The 21,770-nt window shown below is 42.8% G+C and overlaps 1 protein-coding gene across 1 annotated transcript in view; it reads right to left on the bottom strand.

Annotated features, from left to right (window-relative positions):
* COL9A1 (collagen type IX alpha 1 chain) overlaps positions 1-21,770 on the bottom strand; it is a 61,214-nt gene that overhangs the window by 2,298 nt on the left and 37,146 nt on the right. Inside the window, exons 23-31 of the mRNA XM_037012601.2 lie at positions 20,538-20,591; positions 19,950-20,021; positions 19,454-19,489; positions 18,831-18,875; positions 17,437-17,469; positions 14,297-14,443; positions 14,048-14,102; positions 12,266-12,454; positions 5,775-5,852 (exon numbers count right to left, since the gene is read on the bottom strand). Coding sequence (XP_036868496.2) covers positions 5,775-5,852; positions 12,266-12,454; positions 14,048-14,102; positions 14,297-14,443; positions 17,437-17,469; positions 18,831-18,875; positions 19,454-19,489; positions 19,950-20,021; positions 20,538-20,591 — 709 coding nt within the window. The remainder of the gene's footprint in view (positions 1-5,774; positions 5,853-12,265; positions 12,455-14,047; positions 14,103-14,296; positions 14,444-17,436; positions 17,470-18,830; positions 18,876-19,453; positions 19,490-19,949; positions 20,022-20,537; positions 20,592-21,770) is intronic.

The raw sequence follows: 21,770 nt of genomic DNA, 5'->3' as shown, positions 1-21,770 counted from the left end.
AGTAAGTGGGCCCTTTGGGAAGTGGAGGGGCAGCGCGAGGACGTGGGCGGCGAGGTGCCGTCTAGCAGGTACAGACTTAGCTGGTGACTGACATGGCGTCACTCTGAGGCGCTGTGGGAGTGGTGAAGGATGTCGTGGCGGCCGGAGACGGGGCAGCCCGAGGAGGAGCAGAGGCCCGAGAAGCAGCGGCCCGAGAAGCAGGCCGCCGGGGGCCCGGGGCAGGTGGAGGAGGTCAGGGAGCGTCAGTCCCGGGGATGGGGGAGCGGAGGTCTGACGAGCAGGTGGGCGTGGAGGCCCTGCCAGCAGGAGGCAGCGGCCCCTCCTCGGGGGAGACCCCACCCGGTGAAAGCGGGTGGAGAGCCGGAAAGAAAATAGAGACTGGGCAGCCGCGGGCTCCTCCAGGAGGGGTGCAGGCCCCCACCAGGTCGCGGGGCATCCAGCCTCGGCTCCCATCCCCAGGCTCAAGCGGCGAAGGCACAAAAGGACATCCACGCCCCGTGAAGGTCACGAGGACCCAGATGTGGGCTGATGTGATAAGGGCAGGAGCAGACAGGCAGGAACTGGATGGGAAGTCGGTCTCACAGAATCTCACTGCAGCTGTGGCAACAAGCGAAACCGGAGCAGCGGTTCCGGCCGCTGAGGACGAAGCAGAAGCCGGAGACAGAGCGACAAGAGCGGCCGTGTGTCTGCAGGACCTTCTGCTGAGAGGCTAGAGAAGGTGGGTGCTGTGAGGCCCACCCGTGGCCCTTTCCGTTAACTCATCTGAGTAGAGCTGGTTTGAATACAGCCAGGATGAACACTCGGTGGCAATGGGTCTCCTCAGGCTGGAAGCTTATTGTAATTTGTCATAATTTTTGTTATTTCATATTGTCATAGCCTCTGTTGTTATTATGCTATTAAGGAATTTGGTTACAATGTTCCAGCTTCCTCGCCCAGGGGCCACTGCAGAATATTGAGGGCACACAGATAGGGAGGCGAGAATCCTGGAGGAGTGGGTGTGGATAAAGTGAAGGTTCCAGTGCCCAGGATTCTCACCCAGCCCTGGTCGGCTGGCTCACTACACACATGTGGGCAATATGTTGTTACTGACTCTATATAAAGAGCTCCACCCAGTAGTCTGGGTGACGTGGCATGGCCGCACGGCTGCAGCAGAGCAGAGGCTGGAGTGCTGGCAGCACTGAGGACAGAGACCAAGAGGCTGTGGGGGCAGAGGGGCCCAGAGGCAGAGACCAGCTTGCTGCAAGCAGACTAGCTCTGCGTGGACGGGATTCTAGTGACTGACCTGCCACCGTGAGAATAAAATTGGCTATAAACCCTTTCACCCCAAGAACATTCCATTGTCATATCTCGGTCTCACTGAGTCCATCGTGAACTTGCCAGGGGCTGAAACCCACTGGCAGGACACAGGGACTCTCTCCTATTTCCCACCTCATGGTGAGCTTACCCTGCGGTGTTTGGCAAAGCCTGTATGATTAAGGAATTGTTGTAAAATGGTTTGTTTATGTAAAATCCCCACAACCAAATAATATAGCTGCAGCAATAAAAATAGGATGACTACTGTTCCACTTAAGCCTGAGTGTGCCCTTTGTTTCGGGAGGGGCGGGGGCCGGGGGAGGGGGACATGTTTCTCACTCAGCATTCAGGAGCTCAGCTCACCTACATGCAAATCTTGCACAGGAAACCTGAACTGCCTAGTCACCTAGGATGGCCCCGCCCAAAGCCAGCTCTGCCCTCCACCTCCAGGAAGGAAGGGCAAAGCATCTCAGCTCACAAGCCATGTTCCTGCTGGTCGAACACAGGAGTCCTTATTTAACTTATTTTCCCCCTTGAGTTTGAATGCACAAGAAGTCAGGACCCATTATCAAATATTTTCCCTTAAAATCCTCAGTGTTTCAAGGAACTGGTCCCAAACGGCAAGTTCAGGGACAGCGGGCATAGGTAATGAGACCACCCAATTACGCGACACCACGAAATGCTCGGTAAGAAGCGGAAGAGGGGCTGGGTGGGAGCTGAAGTCCCAGGGGTCTCTAATGTGACCCACTCAGCTCTGTGAGAGAGGCGGAAGAGCAGACAAGACTCCGTGCCTACGGAACATGCCGACGTCAGAGGCCAGGGTGCAAAGGTCCAACTGATCACATTAAAAGACTGCCAGCCCATCATTTCATCCACTCTGTGAACCTGGATGCAGGAGGCATCGCCTCCATCGCTTAAACCTGAGGGCCCTTCAGGCCGTGTGACCTTAGTAGGTCTGCGTTCCCTCAAATATAAAGAGAGAGACGACAAGAATGGTAAGAGCTCAGCTTGCAGAATGCTCCTACGTGCTTCACAGGCATTAGCAGCACCTACATTCCCCTAAATAACTCCATGGGCAGGTGTGGTCCCTCCCCCGGATACTCAGAAAGAATGACAAGGGATGGAGCGGCTGAAGGGGCAGCGCACACACCGGGCAGCCTGGCGCCGGAGCTCACACTTCTTAAACATCTGCTCTGCCCACTTGGAGCCGTGAGAAACAAGATGGATGGTCTGTGTGTACTTTTTAGACAACAGAGCACAACAGCCTGAATGACCATGGATGTAACAGTTCCAATAACCTGTGGTCCTTATTAGGCAAGGTACCATTACACCCCCAAAGGGCCCTGTGACGCTCAACACAGAACAAGCTGAGAGATTGGCAGGGAGAGAGAGAATTAAAACTGTCCAGAGAGAATAATGGAAATCTGATAACTGATAGATAATGAAGGTATTAGTTACAGGTTTTTGAAATAAATTGGCATGCTGGCACCAAGAAAAATGATCAAATGATTTTTTTTTCCATGCAGGAAGACTTAAGTCCTGAATCCAACAACAGAGACAGCAAAGAGGATCGCAGAATATCCCGTTTTGCAGGTGAGATGTTATTTATCTAGAAGGTTCCAGGCAGGTTCCTGCCCAGAGTCCTACTGAAGGTTCCTGCACATTCTGAAGTCCTGTTGCTATTGTATTTGTGAGAGACCAGAAATTATATTCCTCCTTACGCTCCAAGCTCAGTAGGGACATGAGGCCCAGCCTCTCAGTAGACAAAGAATAAGTGAGCTGGTTTATTTGAAGTGGTTCTGGTGGAAGGAGGTCTGAGGTGTGAGGGCTGCTGCGGACTGAGAGAAGACGGGCATGTCACCGCTGCTGAGAGCGGGAGGCAAGGCTGCAAGGGCCTGACTAGGGTGCAGCTGTGCCCCCAGCTCTCCTCCCCACTTCAGAAAGCACAGGTGGATTTGTTTTACTAATAATAGTATTCACAGCCAACATTTCTTCAGCACCTACTGTGGCCAGAAACTAAGCCCTTTCGAAACATGGACTGATTTCTCAGACTTACACTAGCAGGGAGATGTAATGATTATCACTCTTTTATAAATGGGAAACTGAGACATAAAGGAATTAAGTAATTTGCTCAGTGCCATAAAGCTTGTAAGTGACAGAGTCAAGATTTGAACCCAGATGTCTGACTTGTGGTGCCCCAAATAGCTCACTTTCCCAGGACTAGCTTTGGGGGAAGAGTGACCCGAACAGCTCTTGTTCAGGGACTGATGGACGCAAGAAATTGCCAGCTGAGCACGTTCGTAGCCTAGGCAGGAGAACGTGGGCCGACCTGGAACCCAAGCACCCAGCTGGTGGTTGAGCAAGCGTGCGCCCCCCTGTGCCTGTGTGCAAACACACTTAGAAAACGGCATGCTTTCAAAAGTTAGCCTAACCTTTAAAAAAATAATCTGAAACTCAGACTTCTCACTACGTAATCTCAAATATCCTCTCAACTGAAATAAAAGTGCAGAAAACGCAAACCCGGATTTCAGAGTGGTACCAGGAAGGCGGCAAGGACTGGCAAAAAGCAGGAAGGACAAGGCAAAGGACAGGCTGACGTGCTGAACTACGGAGCCCATCCGGTTTTCAGCAAATCAGATTTAACATTCAATCCAGGGGCAGCTGTAACAAATCTCATGCTTTCCGTAAGGGAGACAGATGAGGGCCAGGCAGAGCTGCCAATGATGTTTGTCTTCCTTACCATTTTGCCCATACGTGGATGTCTGATGAACTAAAAAACAAATTAGCAAAACCCCTTCCGGTGGCCAGCGGCCCAGGAGCACAGATAACAGTCTCCAACCTCCCACCAGGCTCAGTGACTCCCAGGGGGTTGCAACATGCGGGGGAGTACGGCGCCCCCTCGTGGCAGCCAGGGACACTGCCCATACAGAGACAGTCTTCTGCAATCTTCCCATTTTTAAATTTAAGATGTGGTTTACAACAGATTTTTTTTTAAATATAAGACTCACCAGAAATGACAATGTATTTTTGATAAAGGAAAATCTTGCCAATAGTGTAAGCCACTGGTCTAAGAATGGCTAAGTGATTTGTCAACACAATGGAAAGAGAAATTATAAGGCTATCTTATAAATATGTCGATAATTGGGTAAGTTGTAATGATGTTATCAGCTTTAAAACCTCTTATTGCTATCACTGATAAAGGAGAAAATCACTCAGTAAGTTCTATTTCCTTTTTCTCTCTTCTAAATGTCCATCAATGAATTTAGACTCTATCCTTTAAAATCTTCTCTTGGTCCCATTTAGTTCCAACCAGATTTTCTTTCCATTTCTAATCATTCCTTTTCCAATCACAGAAATGTACCAATTTGTGAAAACATCTTGACAGGCCCATGAATCACAGTTTTAGAAAGGCAGTGTTCACGCTATCTCCAAATATATTCATTTTTAAAAAATTTATTATTAAGAAAGCAATCCCCAAGGGCAATGAAATGGATAATTAGAAAGCAATGATGTTCGGGCTGCAATTATAGCCATGATTGAATACGCAGGCCTCTGGCAGAATTAGAAAACAATCATTGCTTTTTCTGAACTTGTCTAAATCAAGTGTCCAGGTTCACCTTTTCTGCTCATCATCTGACCTCATCTCCCCTCAGCCCCGGGGATTTAGGGGACACCCCCCCACACACGCTGGAGCCACTGCTTCAAAAGAGATTTTGCTGGGAGGCTGCCCATCACTCAGGCTCTAAAACTGACCTGGCTCTCAGCCCTGTCTCGCTGCTGCTGGGATGAGCCTGTCCGTCATTTCCCAAGAGTGAGTGCATGGCTGCTTAGACTCCGGGGACAGACTAGCTAGTGTGTAAAGAGAGGACAGATGGCCGGTGAGAGAACCCACTCTTCACACAGAGGCTGCTTTGTTGCTCAGCCAGTGCAGCTGTAATATGGGGCTTGTCACGGCTCTTTGCAGCTATGAAAAGGAATGTTTGGGGTTTTTTCTTTTTCTGTTTTTTTTTTTGGGTATGGGTTTTTCTAAAGGGTCTGGATGTTTGAACAGGAGCTTTTAAAATAACACTGCAGTTACTCTCTGTGCAACATGAATAATTTGAAAACTTAGATTCATTTTCTTGTTACTCTTCTCAGTCAACACAAAACAGGAAACCATCAACTGAGCTAGATATGGATAGGACCCCCTTCATTCAGAATTTTGTAACAAGTATATTGTGGCTGGACCTTGACACAATTTTTTAAACGCATCTATTCAAGAAACTAGTATTTCAAGCCTTAACACTTACTTTCCCACAAAGAAAACCGACATGATTTACAGAACATTTAACTCTTCACTGAAATTGGTCTTGAAAAATCTATGCCAAACATTATTATCGCATGATATGCTTAAGAAATTAAAGGGCAATTCTTTAAAATGTTATCCTCAGACTACCCAAGAGCTACCAACTTCTCCTTATCATGCCATGCCACACACTTACCTGGGAGACCTGGAGCTCCAGGCAAACCTTTGGGACCTCTTCCCGGAGGGCCACGTTCCCCCCTTTCTCCCAAGTCACCTGCATTTCATTAGAGAAATGTTATTTTTCTGTACATCTATAAAAATAAAATTCCATATTTTTAAACTTTAAGCAAAGCCCAAATTTAGAAAGCAAATGTCATGAAGCTGCCATAAAATACGTTGTAGCAAATTTAGGAAGGCCAAAATCAAGTTAATCATATTAATCGATCTAAGGGGGGGATATCAAATAATGAAGATGCTGAGATATAATCAAATATCCAGAGATGTTGAAAAGTCATTTACCAAAGTAAACATGCATTCCTGTTACAACATTCAATAAAGTAAGAATCAGTAGCTAGTTCCTTAGCAGGAGAAAATAAATCTACCTCAACCTAAAAGCTAGCATCATGCCTAACAGAAACACAAGAGACAGTTCCAGTGTAGGCAGACCATGTAAGAATGCCTGCTTACCACTTACTTATCATTTGGTTGGGGGAGTAAAAACCACCCCTATTTTCAGGGAATATGAGTATGTATCTTAAATCCTAGAACATCAACTCAAAATCTACTGCAAACAGTAAGAAAATTCAATAAAGTAGCAAGGTACAAAACTATATATGGAAAGCAATAATTTTCATATGCAAACAACTAGTAATGAGATATAGTAAAAAAAGATCTCATCTCTAATAGCAATCAAATTATTAAATAACTAGGAATAAGTTTAATCAGAAATATGCAAATCCAGCATGAAAACATTTTTAAATTTCCCAAGGATAAAAAAAAGACTTGAAAACTGTTTTAAGGTGAAATGACATCATCATAAAAAGTTGTCAATTCTCCCTAAGCTGAATTTTCATGATTCCAATAAAAATTCAGATCTTTTTTTTAAACCGGAAAAGGTGATTCTGAAGTTTTCAAAGAAAAACACATAAGCCAGAATACCACAAAAACACCAAAAAGAAAAGCAACATGAAGGGAATTAATCCTACCAGATATTAAAATGGTGTGGTACTGGTATGAATAGACAGACCAGTGAAACAGAAAGTCCAAAACAGCCTAAATACACCTAGGAACCTGGTTTGTAATAACAGTAGCATCTTAAGGGGAAACAGTTAAACAAGCCAATAAATGATACTGAAGAACAAAAAGATCAATTCCCCACACCACAAGCCAAGATCAATTAAAAATGGATCAATTAATATAATTTAAGAACCAGAAAAAAACAAAGGAGAATTACTTTATAACCTCAGATGTAAGTTGGCATTTCTATTATGATTCAGAAATATGAAGAGCTCCTAAAGTCAATATGAAAGACCAACAGCAGTATTTTAAAAAGTGAGAACACATGAACAAGAAAATCACTAAAAGGAAACAAAAATGGCTCTTAAATAAATGAAAAATTCCTGTCTTCGCTCTCATAACAAAATACATGTCAATTAAAAAGGACAAGGATATTCTTTTGAATTAGAAGATCAGCAAAGTTTCCCAAGTTTAGTTAAACATATGCTAGCAAGTCTGTGGAAAAATACATTATTACACATTGTTAAAAGAGTGTAAATTGGTACAGTCTCCTGGAGGACAATTTGATAATATCTATAAAAATTACAAATAGAAGTACCATTTTCCTAGTAATTCTTCTTCAAGGAATTTATCCTACAGATGTAGAGCTTATGTTGATATCTGTGCCAAAATGAAATATATACAGTGTTGTTCACTGCAGCCCTGCTGTAACAGCAGGTTGGAAACAACGTAAATGTCTGTTAAAGGGTTAAATACCGATGGTACCGCCACAGAGTGGAATACTATGCAGCCACGAAGAAGAGCCGGGAAGTTCTCCAAAATAACCTCCAAGACATATTGTTAAGTGAGAAAAGCAAGATCCAAATCACTTTAACTAAAGCACAATATGATTTGTTTTTAAAAGGATGTGGGAAATACATGTATTCATATATGCTTGCATACTATCACTGGTAAAGATATGCGGGAAACTAATAGTGATTTCCTGATGGGAAGGATAAAGGCCGATGGGAGGCAGGGGTGGGAGAGAAACTCTTCACTAAACATCTTTTTATACATTTCTAATTTCTTGAAATAGTATTACTGAAAATGAATGAATTTTTTAAAGTTAAAATATGCTGCCATAAATTCCCACATTTCATTTCTGACTCATTATTTATAGGGAATACATTTTCAATAGTAACCAACCATGTAAATTTGCAAGACAGCTGATTGAATTTGGGGATTTAGCAACCACAGAACAAAGTTACATTAAGATTCTGGCTCCTGCAGAGACCAAACCCAGAAAGTTGGCCTTATTAACAGAGTTCCCTAATAACTTAGCTAACTGGTCCTCAAACACTTTTAACCGCTCCTACTTAAAGGCACTATTCTATTACCCCATTAGTATAGTATATTATTATTCTACCATGCTTTAAAAAGATGCAATGGCATTTTGTGACAAATTCTGTACATAATCATCTCTCCAAATATCTGTATTAGCCCAACCTCATTGAACATTGGACCAAGTTTGTTATAATTTAAAAAACAAAAGGATGTAAGCAACAAAAACAGGAAGAATTCTGTACAACTATCTGCACATTAGTCAAATAGTCAAATTAGTCAAAAATCCCTAATTCTCAAGAGAATGTTTAAAGAGTCACCTTCTTTGATTTTTAGCTGTAAGAGTCCTTGGATGAATATTTTATGATGAATCAGCTACCTTTTCAAAACAATTGAAATTTAAATACAAATACTGTGTGAGGATACAGAGCTCAGGCTGAATTCATATTCACGTGAGTTTTTTTTACCTCATCATCATTTTTGCTTCCCTATATTTGAAAGCTATGACAATAGACATTTTAAAAACTAACAACTTAAGCACCCTTGTTACCTTAGCAATTTAAATCTTATATCACTGTAATTCTGGAAGCTGGTGAGAGAAGAGGGCCTCTGAAGGGACTACATTTTCTGAAGATACAGAATGGAGATTATAAATTCTGATGTAACTATCACACGGAGAGTGAAAGTGAACCACATGCAAGTGTGAAGCCGCACCGACTTGTAGCATCTTATGTAGCATCTCCTTGCAGGAAGAAGGCTGCTGTTTTAATTGTGAGGCTGTCTTTTGGTTATAGAAAAAAGAATTGTAGATGATCTCCAAGACAGAGCTACCCTGCCTACACACTCCACGGCGAGCCATGTGCTGTCTGCTTCTGTTTATCACCAGGGTTAAGCTGCTTCAAGCCCTGGTCGTGTCTTCCTTGAGGTGCATGAAACCTGGCTCGGGGAACAACAGGTCCACCTTTGTAGCTAGCCTCTTGGGTCCGAAAAATACATACAAAGACCTCGTGAAACAAACTTTAGGTAAGTATTAAAGGGAAATCTACAGTGTGAGTAGCAAAACAGCTCATTGTGAACAGACCGGCTAAAACTAAAATTCTCATTGCTCCTAGCTGCTACTTATGTCATTGATTTGAAACTATAACCGATGCCCTATCTCCAGTGTGAGCAGATGAATGCTGAGAAAGGCCTTGGTCACAGTTACGACATGTATATTTTCTCAAGCCTTCATTTACATATTGGTACATCTATTTGACTCACATTAGAACATATAAAAAAATATACAGCCTGACTCCAAAGAGACCTAAACCTAATCTAAACCATCAACATATAAAGAGTATTTATGACATGAAAGACTGACTTAATACTAAGCGAAGTGAACCTAAGGCCAGTTAAACGTCTGTCATGTTTCTGCTTGAGTACACGCATGAAATGTACATGGAGCAGGGCCCTTGGCCCTGACATGTTTGTGTAATAGTGGATAAAACATGTTGATGAAAACCAAAAAAATTATAAGTAAGATTTAGGCATTATTTCTACCAGCTCCTACTGAAAGAGTTTCACTGTTTTTCCGAGTAATGTTTCAGGACAAAAACAGCGATTTGATTAAGACGTAGCCTGAACGGTTAAAAGTTTTGGTAAAATATTGTTATTTACTTAGTAATTTTTCTGGAAAAAAGATGCGCAGAGTGCTCTATGGCAGTGAGACCCACACCATCCCTTCTTCATTAGGCACCGGAAAAGGCAACAGCGATACTGAAATACATCTTTTCTTTTCTCTAATTGAACATTGAAGTTTCAAATGGTGGAGTATTTATTCTCAGGGAAAATTCAACCTGCACCTTTGGATAGGAGAACAGTCCATGTTTTCAATTGAATATTATTGTTAATGTGTGTAGTGGGGCAAGAAAGATCAAGTCCAGTCACCTGGAATCATATTTTTCCAACTGTGTGACATAATTGATTGATAAAAGAAAATCTAATTGCTCCTTTCTACCCACACCCCAAATCTTAAGAAGAAAAATGAAGAGAAGTTGCTGCTTTAAAAGAACCCAATGAGGGTTCCAAGGAGGAAGGTGGACAGATAAAGTCCTTTAGAAAAAAGAAAAGGACTATATCACTTTTAGATCATAGACAATGTTATACTGAAGAAGAATTAGGGGCGGTTCCTTGTATGATCAGCTGCGCTCAATGGATGGATGAACTTAGCACTGGAGACGTTTTACAGGTTCCAAATATAGAAATATTACAGTTCTCTTCCCTCCAAAATAAGGTCCATCTGCTAGAGCTAACCCAGTCCACTCCAGCCACGGTTCAGTGGTCCTAGGAGCTTCCCAGGAAGTTTCTTGAGCATTTTATTTTCAGTGATTCTCCACCCTGGTCGCACATTAAAATCACCTGAGGAAAATTTTTCACTCCTGATGCTCCGAGCAATCAAATCACCACCTGTCGGACAGGACTCAGACATGGCTGGTTTTTAAAGCTCCCAGGTGATTCCAGCGTGCAGCTCAGGGGGAGAAACACAGCGTCAGGCAGAATCTCCCAGGGTGGGCAGTAGACGTTTTCATTTCTTAGGGAATAAGCTGGGGCTCCAGGAGAGTTCTCCCACTAACTCAAAGTTAAGCTCTGGCCCAAATATGGAGACCTCCTTTTAGCCAGAGAAAGCAGGCCTGTGATTTCTATCACCCCTACAAGGTGTTCCTTTTCAGTAGGAAAACGGGTGATTGTGCACACGCGTGCATCTGCCTCCATCAGAATCACCTGGAAGCTTGTTGCAACTCGGACTGCTGGGCCCCCTGTGCAGGGCCGCTGATCAGGGGCTGGGCGGGGCTGGAGAGCCCGGCGTCCTAACGGGGTTCCGGGCGATGCGGGTGCACCCGGGAGCCACGGCTCTGACCTGCCGCTCCAGGGCGGCTGTGGAGTCGCCCCTGCCTCCTGCGCTACAGAGCCATCCACGCCAACGAGCCACCTGAGGCAAGTAGACTTTCTTAGAAATGATTTACGGAGCGAATGGGGCCTAAGCCCAGAGAAGGCTCTTCCGCGTGAGGTCCTGACCTAGAGGCTAAAGGCAGGACGGGGATGAATGAGCATGTCCCGCTTCCAGGGAAAATACCCAGTTCTCTTTAAGGTGAACTCTGAGCTCTCTCCGTACTGGACTTTGTCCAGCCTCTGAAAGCTTTGAATTTGTGCCAGACTTACAAGGGCTCCAATTAGGACTTTTTTTTTTAATGTGCAGTTCTGCACATGCCAAAAAAAAAGAAGTAATTAACAAAATTGTTTCTGCTAAGGACGTAGTTAGCCAAATGCTTCAGCCGTTCATTTACAGAGCCAAAAAAAAATGCCTCTGACCATTCACACGATAAGATTTATCCCTAATTGGGGAACTACTGTTGGGGGAGAAAAGAAGCCCCCGTCTCTTATTTTTGCTGCCACGTCTCTCTGAAGTTCCCTAAAGAGCTGCCAGTCACTCATCATGACACTGAAACTCCTGTGTTTCGCCTCGACACGGGGCACACACTCCGAAAGCTGATACACTCAGTCTGACTCGCAAATGCCTCTGAGCGGGCGGCCCTGCGGCAGGTCCTGACACCTCCCACGCCCCCACTCGGGGTTTTCTGCGCGACACTGACCTCGGCGGCTTAATTTGCTCTAAGTAACAGGGGAAGAAACTAACTCTCTCACTCCTTCACATGAGAAAGAAGGAATGGAGTTAGATTGCGCTTCAGAGCTGAAATATACAGACAAACTAAACATCCAATGTCTCTTTTTAAAAGAGGGAGGCGGCTTTACCTCAGGATGTAATTGTTCTTATGTCCTGGTAACAAATGTTGTCATTTTAGGTGATGGATGCAAACATTCCAGGGCTGACTCCCACCTTAGGAGAGCTCTACAATGATTTTAGGGTCCCCCCCAACCTCCCAGGAAAAAAAAAAAAAGCTGAATTACCCCTTACCCAATCCGGTCAAGTTTACTTTGAACTATGGTTGAGGCGGAGTGTCACTGAGGACCAGTGCTGCAAGTCCAGGGACCTAAATTCTAGTTTTTGGTCTACTGTTGTCATACAGCAAGGTCAGGGGAATGTCAGCTAATTGTTTTCTAATCTTTGCCATCATTGAGGGAGTACTGGCTTACCTTTAGGTCCCTGCAGGCCTAGAGCACCAGGAGGGCCTTTGAGCCCCGGGAGGCCTCGAGGTCCCACCTGGCCTGGGAAACCATTGTCTCCGGGGAGCCCTGGGGGGCCTGGCGGGCCAGGCTTCCCGGGGAGGCCGGAGGCCCCTGAGTCCGGACGCTTGAGACTAGCAGCCATCTCAGCAAGGTGCTCTAAAAGATAATAAACGGGAGAGTGCAGAAAGTCTGGAACATGAAAGAGACTTAAAAAAAAAAAGAGGCATTTTAGTGCCTTTTTTCTAAATGTGGCACCAGAGCTTCAGAATGAATAGTCAGATGAGCTCTCCGTGAGCTTCCCGCCAGGAACTCCACTGAGGTTCCCTCAGCCCTGCTACCTCTGGTCCTGCTGTTCTGTGACAAGGGGGCCGGGGGGTGAGGGACCATAAGCTGCAGGGCTTCAGGATGAGGGGCGTCCTACAAGGATGAGTGTGTCACCCGGATCCCAGCTGGGCATCTGGAAGCCCAGGATGAAGAAAGTGAGTTTCTTAACACAGGTGGAAGTGTGTGTCCAGGAGTTCTTGAAAAGCCACAGACATTCTCCAGAATTATCAGTGAGCCACGGCCTGAGACCAAGCCCCACATCCTCAGTTAAACGATACTGAAAGGCCCCAGGATTCATGACTTCTCATAAATTATCGTCTGAAAAGTTTTTTTATGCTTGGAATAGACAACCGGTATTTAAAAATAGCCTGCTTCTCAGGAATGTTCAGTCCATCTAAAAATTAATAACTGGGCTTTTTTCAGAAACCATTAAATAGATTAAGAACCATCCACCAAAACCATGAAGAACAAGAACATGTTCCCATTAAAAACCCTAAAGGAAACAATCTGGTGGAACATTCCTTCCAAGCTCCAGGGTATGAAGGACATGATGACTTAGAAATGATTTCTAACCAACATTTTTAAATTGTCTAAATGCAAGTATTCTAGTTTGCCTTTCATATGTAAGAGTTAGCATAAGATTTCCAACATATGTGATGCATACAATTGAAATGTCCTTTCAAGATAAAAATGTCTGAAATCAAGAGACATATTGGTTTTTGAATACACAAGTGACAATTTCATTCTGGAAAATTCTACAAGTCCACTAGACAAATTAGACTTTCTCATAAGCATACAAAAAAAGAGTATTTCTTCAAGACAGAATTGGTCCAAAACAGAAGGTAATTATTTGTTAGAAGGCCCCAGTGTTACAGGATCTCCCCAGTTCTAGGGTCGTTTGCCACATCTTCCTTTTCTGTGTGGTTTCACAGCTAGAGCAATTCTGAGACGTCAATGACCAATAGCAATTGCTACAGTTACAGCTTAATTTAGAGAAAGGTTAACAAATGTGACAATACACCACCATTTTGATAAAATATTAGTTAGTGATTATCTATATATGTGATACATGAATAGAAGTAATGTCCTCTTACAGGTAGAGAGTCTGTCGGTTTTTTCTGTAAACTACAGAGAGCCGAGGGCAGGGTGGGGCTCACACTAAGTGGGAGGATGCCGGGACAGGACAGGTACCTGAGACTTTGTGTTTCAAAGGAAGAAAAAGTATGTGTGTGTGTGTGTGCATGTATACTTTCCTGTAAATTAACCTCCTTGGCAAAAACAAAAATAGATTAACCCAGAAATGTAATGTTGTTCTTACAAAGCTATTGTGTAGCCACAAATTGGAAAAACATAACTGACATTAATATCACTCAAAAACTCCCGCCTTGAACGCACACCAAAGTGAAGCTCTTATGATTCACTTACCTTGCATGACTCTCATGCAAACCTGCTTAATGTGCTGATCTGTCGGTGCCCTGCCCTGGGACAGAAAAGAGAGAAGACAGCTCACACCCAACCATGAAGAGGCCATTGTGTAACGGTCAACGGACAGACTCAGCCAGGAACCAGGTGGCTGGCTTTACAAGCACACTTGCTCACGCGGCTGAGGAGCCCCCCAGATGCCCCCCATCCCTTCTGCGGCTGGGGTGGGGCCTGCAGAGGAGCCCTGCTCACCGGAGGGCCCTGGATGCCAGGCAAGCCGGTGGCGCCCTGCTCCCCCTGCACGCCTCGAGGCCCAGGGCGTCCTCTGGGCCCTTCCTCGCCGGGAAGCCCTCGACTTCCTTCAGGCCCCCTCAAGCCCGGCTCGCCAGGGTTACCTGCCTAGAAGACAGAGCACATCACAAGACCAAGCTGCACACAAGGAAAGAGTCAGCTTAATAGCAACACAAGCACATGTATGAAACTGGGTTTCCTTACGTGCTGTGTCCCAAGAGGTGTTCGGTCAGAAGTTATAGATCCTCAAGGCAAAGATACGAAATGCCACACAACTTACCAGGCCCTTAGAATGCTAGTTCAGGTAAACTTTTACAAATCTTTCTTTTTAGTAAGGTTATTATTGCAAAAGTTTAGTTGAAATAATACATTTTTTAAACCACAGTTGTATTACTTCAATCTATTTCCTAAATGCAAATTCGTTTTTAATGAGACTTGTTAAGTGTTTCTGGTCTCAAAAAGGCCACTGCATTCATGTGACGTGTTACTTTGTATATCACCAATACAGAAGGCATAAAATAAAGATATTTCCAAGAACGTAAGCTATTTAGCTTTTAGAACATTCTTTGAAGAATCTAAAGAAGCCACGTGTACCCAGGAATTATAAAATACTAACATAAACTAAATCAACATATTTAAAATGCTTCAAGTGTTTAAAACACCGGAAAAGAGCATGTCTCCAATTGATTAACGTTAAAGATCTAAATATTAAAGAAGTTAAAAACAAACCACTTCTTTAGCACAAAAGGATATACCAGTCAAACTTTTTTTTTAAAGCAGACCACTAAAAGCATATTTAAAAATTTTCATTTACAATTACTGCCTTTAGAAGAGACTACTAGTTAATTCAGCTTCTGTTAATCTACCTGTGGTGGGAATTGTAGCAGAGTGGGTGCCCTGTGTTCTTGTTTATAGGGGGACGGGAAGAGGAAAGGACAGACATCAAAGGGAGGTTAGAGTTCAGGATGCAAATGTTCTGAAAGCAACTTAATCCTGCTGCTTTATCATGCACATTTGTCCAGAAAAAGCCAACTCTTTCAAACATTCAGCTGTTTTAAACTGGAAGGAAGAAGGTGATGAAGTGGTGCTTTCACTAGACACATCTAAAAATATAGCTCAGTGAATGTGCCTTTTCAATCACTCTTTATGCAAAAAAATCATACTCATCTAAGTCAACCCATCAAAATTGCTTCTGTGAAGATATTACGGCTTAAAAGACTTCCTGGAAGATGGTGTCAACAGGGTGAGCTACCGGTGTGCTAGCTACAGAGGGCTGGGGAATGGTCAGGTGATTTGCACCAGTGCGCAAACCACCCAGAAGAGAAGCCAAATGCATTTGGAAATGCACCGAAGAACCGACAGAAACCAAAGGAGACAAAACCAGAGGGTATTATTTTGTTGGCAATGCCGGTAATACTGCCAGAACAAGGGACAGGACATTTCTGAGGAGGGGACCTAAGGCCAACGTGGCCGGGACAGCCTAAGGAAGGACCTGGGGTCTTTGGGAAAGAACTCCTCCACTAGGAGGGGTATACTGAAGTAGAAACCAGGGCGCACACTTCTACTTACCAGGCGTGTCTGTGCTGAAATGACTGAGGAGAGTTTTCTGTTAGTAGCTATTTCCCCTGATCCTGGGACAGTACATTTCAATTTCATCAGTATTACTTGGGTAGCATCAGAGAAGAGCAGGACAGGAAGGGGAAGCTGATAAATCAAGAGTGAACTCCTAGTATTCTACCCAAATTTAAATGAAATTAACTCATTTTGACCACTGCGCTTTCATTCACTTTTACCTTTTATAACTTGAATTCTCACCGTTGAACTTAACTGATAATTTCTAGATAGGCAGCCAAGTAGGATTTCTGTGGCCAAAATCTATGAAAGTTTACATTTTTCTCAATCCTAAACCATTTCTATCAAAGATTCTCAGGCATAAAGATGTTACTTGAAGCTTGAGACTTTGCTTGAGAGGCAGTGTATAAACAGGTAAATTAACGCAGTCTAATAATTTCCATCTCAGTGGTCATAAAGAGCCCAGGGCTGGACACTGTAACCAAGTCCGGCGGGACCTCCTGGAGAAAGTCGGACTGAGATGCGGCCGAATGAGTAGGAAGCAGCTATTCTAGGGGAGAGGAAGGGGGCCCCAGGTTGCCAGGGCAGCACCAGGCATGCACAGATGCCGCGATGGACCAGCCCCCAAGAGGAAGGAGAAAGGTTGGCGAGGCCGAGTCCTCTGCATCGAAGGCTTTGTATACCTGGCCAAGAGTCTGATTTTATTCTATAATGTGTGTTTCTTGAAGGGCTTTAAGCAGATGAGGGGTAAATAGTGGGCTTTATCTTTTTATCTAGATTCCGCTGGCTGCCATGAGGATAATGTGTTGGGCAGGGACAAAGATGGGGGAAATGCCAGAAATAGGAAGGACTTGGAGATTGACGGAAGCTGGTGGTAGTGGCTGAGCTTCAGCTCTTCTCCTCAACCCATCTTAATTTTCTCATTATATCAAATGTGCATTCCTTTCAAATTAGCTTATCATTCCTGGTTTGCTACTGATGGGTTCTGCAGTTCTGAATGCATCCAATCTCTAAGGGCATCAGTTTAGATTCTGTAAAATGATGAATTGAATGAGATGATCATTTTCTAGCTCTAATAATTCCCTATTACATTTTCTTATGCATTATGCCTTTATCTTATTTCGCCAACTAGAATGCACAGAAGATGAAGAAAATTTCTGAAATATTTGCAATGGCATGACTTCCAATGAAATTCAGTTATACTCTAGTCACCACAAAGCACAAGTCAATTCTTTTACAATGACCGATTCATGAAAAAGATTGCCAGGTATAGTCACTGAGCCACTTAGGATATGAAAAAAAACTCCCTTCAGAGTGGTTAGTTCAAAAGGCACATCCACTTACACTGTTGTGACGGTTTTCTTCTTTAGATTAATCCATTACTTAAAGAATAGATTTAGACATTAATTTCCTTGAAGGTAAGTCCTTTAACAATTGCTTTTATAGAATCATTCCAAGCAGAGCATTGTATTTTCTATACCTTTATTGATATTTTTATTCTTTATACCACTACTTCTCATTATACTTACAGATCCCTTTGGGCCAGGTAATCCTATATCTCCCTAAATCAATAAAACAAAATCGTATTAGAACAACGTATTCACATTTGATAGTTTACTAAAAACATTTAAAAGGTTATCAAGCTGCTGAAATCTATAGAAAACCATGAACAGATGATCCCGGGCACTGTAGAAAAACATTAGATTCAAATTTGGATTCAAGTCCCAGTTCTGCTACTTAACTCTGTGACCGTATGGGAGCTTTCTAACCTCCCAGCCTTTTGCTAACTTATCTCTTAAATGACAGGGTTGAGTCAGAGCTCTCCAAAGCTCCAACCAGATCTAAAATGCTAGGCAGCAAAAATTAAAATGTTTAAGTTCAAAGATCCTAAACTAGCATGCTGTTATAAAATATAACAGACATTTAAACCTAATGACTTTATTTTTGAAACTCTAACAATATTTTATAATTCATCCCAAAAAGTCTCTCTAATCAAATAATGCATGTTTTTAGGCTTTTAAAAAAAGTCTTGAACATCTCCCACCACTAATTCTAGATATAGTTTTAACTCAAGTTTTAGCCTATCAGTTCATCTCCACTACAAGGAATGACTTAAAACATTCTCTTAGCCCATAAAATGGACACATTTAACAGAAAATAAAATTGAAATCACCCTTTTTAAAATTTACTTAATAGTTAGGAATCTTCACCTAATTCAGATGTTACCTTTCTGTTAACTCTAAATCCTGGAAATCTGAATAGAACATTAACAGAATTTTTGCCTGCACTGAAAGCTCTCAAAACTATTTTATGAGAAATCTATCACCCCCCGACCAAAGGAGCAAACATCAGTTTCCACATGAAGTCATGTTAGATTGCATCCACGCCATAAAGAGGAGCCAGCCGATCTGGCAGTTCTGGCGGCACAGAGCACTTGTTTTATTCTTGCTGCCTTCCTGGAGATGTAGCAGCAGCATCCTCTGCAGGTGGAGGTCACTTCCTTAGAGGGTTTTAGACTAGAGAGATGCCCTCGGTCACACTCGTGAACCACAGGTTTCTTACTATAATAAAACTTTAATTTTCCTTCCATGGTAGGCACTATTCATAGACTTTCTGTAGTCATATAAGAATCACCTTGAATGTCTAGAATATAAAGCCACAAGGAAATTCACCACCTTTACAAGGGAACATTTTGCCCTCCAAATATTTAAGGCCACGTCTATTGATTTTGGGGTGTTTCCCCTCGGCTTCACTTGATCAGACTGCAATCTTGGCGAGTCATTTGTTGACTTATACAGAAACATGCTGGCCTTTAAAGAAGTCAGTGAGAATAACACTGTCAGAGAAAGGAAAAGTCCTGTCTCTGATATAGTTCGAAATCAGTCAGTCTCCATCATTAACCAGAAAAAATAACATGTCTTACAAGTTCACCCCTTTCTCCTGCTTCACCTTCTTCACCAGAGGCGCCCTAAAAATTAAAATTAGAAGTCATATTTTTGAATTCTCAGTCCCTTGGCTCAGTTTTAACCAGTCAACACTGGTAAGTGCTCACAGCGCCCCCAGATCATGCACAACTATGAAGTGTTTTCAGCGGCCTTCCCGTCTAGCTGTCAGTGGCTGATCCAATCAGAGAACAGCCTAGAGAGAAGCCAGAAGGTGAGATTGAGTTTCTGCTACAGATGAGGGTTAATGACTCTATCCAGCAGTCTTCTAAGTAGCTCATCCTTGAAAAAGGAACCCAGAAAAAGGACTAACTCTAATTCATATGCATAGTTTATTTGTTAAGTTGTCTTGATAAAGAAAAATTAAAACATTATGATGCGGCAATGGAAGGTTCACCAGACATGAGAAAATCAATTTGGTGAGTAAGAGAGACAGGGGCACTCTTCAAAGGAAAGAAAATGTATAGTCCTGGAGGGAGAGCCGTTATTAGTTCCAGCTCACTGAAATAATAGATTAAGTTACAGCCCAAACTAAACTCTAATGGTGGAGCTCAGCGACTCACACTGACACGGCATCTCGTGCTGTTCTGATGATAGAACCTACCTGTTCACCCTTCGGGCCAGGTTCTCCACCTACACCCTGTAATGAATAAAATATAATACTTTCTCAGTATTTTAAGATTTTTTGACTATATAAATTCAAATGAAACTGCTCCCCTTACTGGGCTGGTGGATAAGAGGACGTATGAATAGTGTGATGGAAGAGAATGTCCCCCACCTTCTCACCTAACAAGTCAGGTAAAACCTAGAGAAACTGATAATTGTTCCAAAATTGCTGCCAACCTGGGGTGTTCTCTGCTCATATCCATGTAAAAATTGACTAGGAGGAATGTAAATTTAGCACTAAATAGGAAATGTGATTACAACTGAAAATTTCACTTTTCTCAGCTTTTATTTTGTTCCTTTTGATAAATTATTAATGATTTCTTTTGCCCCTCAGTCTCAATGCTCAGTAATTAAAGACATCTTTCCTGATAGTTCTCTATGATGATTTCTAGAAAAATCCTCCACTGGGCCAAAAGCAAGGCTGGATATCTTACCCTGTCACCTTTTATTCCAGGAAGTCCAGGGGGGCCAGGCAAGCCAGGGAGGCCAGGGCTACCGACAGAGCCCTGGAAAACAAATGCAAATCCCCAGAACCACCGTTACCGCAACACTGAAAACACCTGTCTGAAACACGCTGTGGGTGCTTGGACTCTGCTCGTCCCATTTGCTTCTCTCCCACACTCTCAGGAAAAGAAGGGCCATTCCCCCAAACCCCCATCCCAGCTCTGAGGTCCTCAGTTCCGGGTGTGCTCAGCTCCCCCACAGTGGGCCTTTCAGCCAAGCCCCGGCACTGAAGTAAAGGGCCACATTCATGCAGATCTCAGCATTCCTAGAACACGCAAAGGAGGGGCATGCGTGTCTCTCCTGACTTCAAAATGCTCTCTACAAATCATGCTGATTGACATACCCTCTGAGGGTGCTTGAGAGTCCACATTTACATTTCCACACATTCACATTAGATAGAAATCAAGCAAGGATGATGAAATCACCCTTTGTAAACTGTGTTTCTCCCCTTGCTTAGTTGTAAAATGATGTTGTGTTTTATATGAAGCAAATAAACTGCTGGAGGCTGGAATTCTTACCAGTTTCCCTGGCGGCCCTGGGGGTCCCACGGGCCCTATTTCTCCTCTACTGCCCTGGAAAAACACAAGCACGGCTGTCAGCTGGAGAGCTCACCAAAATTCAAATGCTTCATTACTATGTCAATGAAAAAACAGTCTTCCTAGGTTTATATTTAAATAGAAAAGTCATCAAAGTATTCTCCCATCTTCTAATGAAGGTGGTGACCTTTACACAAATGCCCAGGGCCTCCTTGGGGTTCATCCTCCAGGGAGCATTCGGGTGCTGTTCACTACGATTACAGACCGTTAGATCTACATGGTAACGGCAATTAGTAACTTCCAGCAGCTAAATCACAATCTAACATGTCATTGTTATTTGTGCACAGGTTTTATCCATTCACTTACTTTATGTGTTATTAACGTATAGGTACGTTAATTTTGAAATCTACATAATGCCCTAAACACAGTAAATTTTAAGCCTACAGTACATTTTTAAGCAACATCTGGCAACTGATTGTGAACCTCAAAAGACTGAAAAAAGAGACATAGGACAGAGATGTTTGCATTTAAATTACCACTGCAACTTCAAAAAGACACAGCAGAAGTTTATAAAGTTCCTGACATAAAAAAAATTCTTTGTTCTACTCATTCCTGCTTCAAACATGTCTCAAGAGATTAAATGGACTTTGGAAAGTACAAATCATAATGAAGATATACCAAAAGCAACACTCTAATTTCATTTTGTGAGCCAATTTCAGTTTTTTATTTGAAACTGTAAACCCTTTGAGAAGAGGAGACACATAAACTCTTCGATTTCTTTCCCCAAGAACTTCGTACAGTTTTATGCAATCTGATAAAAGCTTGTTTTATTTCTAGTACAGGTTCAACTAAACTGAAGATGAGATTATTGGATGAATAATCATATTTCCTGAAAGTCTTTTGAGTTTGTTTCTCTTTAAAATGACATGACAACTTCATATTAATGCTTCATATTTATAAATGCTCCAATAAGATTATCCTGATCTGACCTATATGCTATTCATTCATCTGTAAGTTGAACAAGGTGTCAGTATTCATAAACCTACCTCAACACCCAAAAAGCAAATAACTCATTTAAAAAATGGGCAGAGGATCTGAACAGACAGTTCTCCAAAGAAGAAATTCAGATGGCCAACAGGCACATGAAAAGATGCTCCACATCACTAATCATCAGGGAAATGCAAATTAAAACCACAATGAGATATCACCTCACAC

The sequence above is a fragment of the Manis javanica genome, chromosome 16 (genome assembly GCF_040802235.1).
Source record: "Manis javanica isolate MJ-LG chromosome 16, MJ_LKY, whole genome shotgun sequence".
NCBI lineage: Eukaryota > Metazoa > Chordata > Mammalia > Pholidota > Manidae > Manis > Manis javanica.
This window is presented reverse-complemented; position numbering and strand designations above follow the sequence as displayed.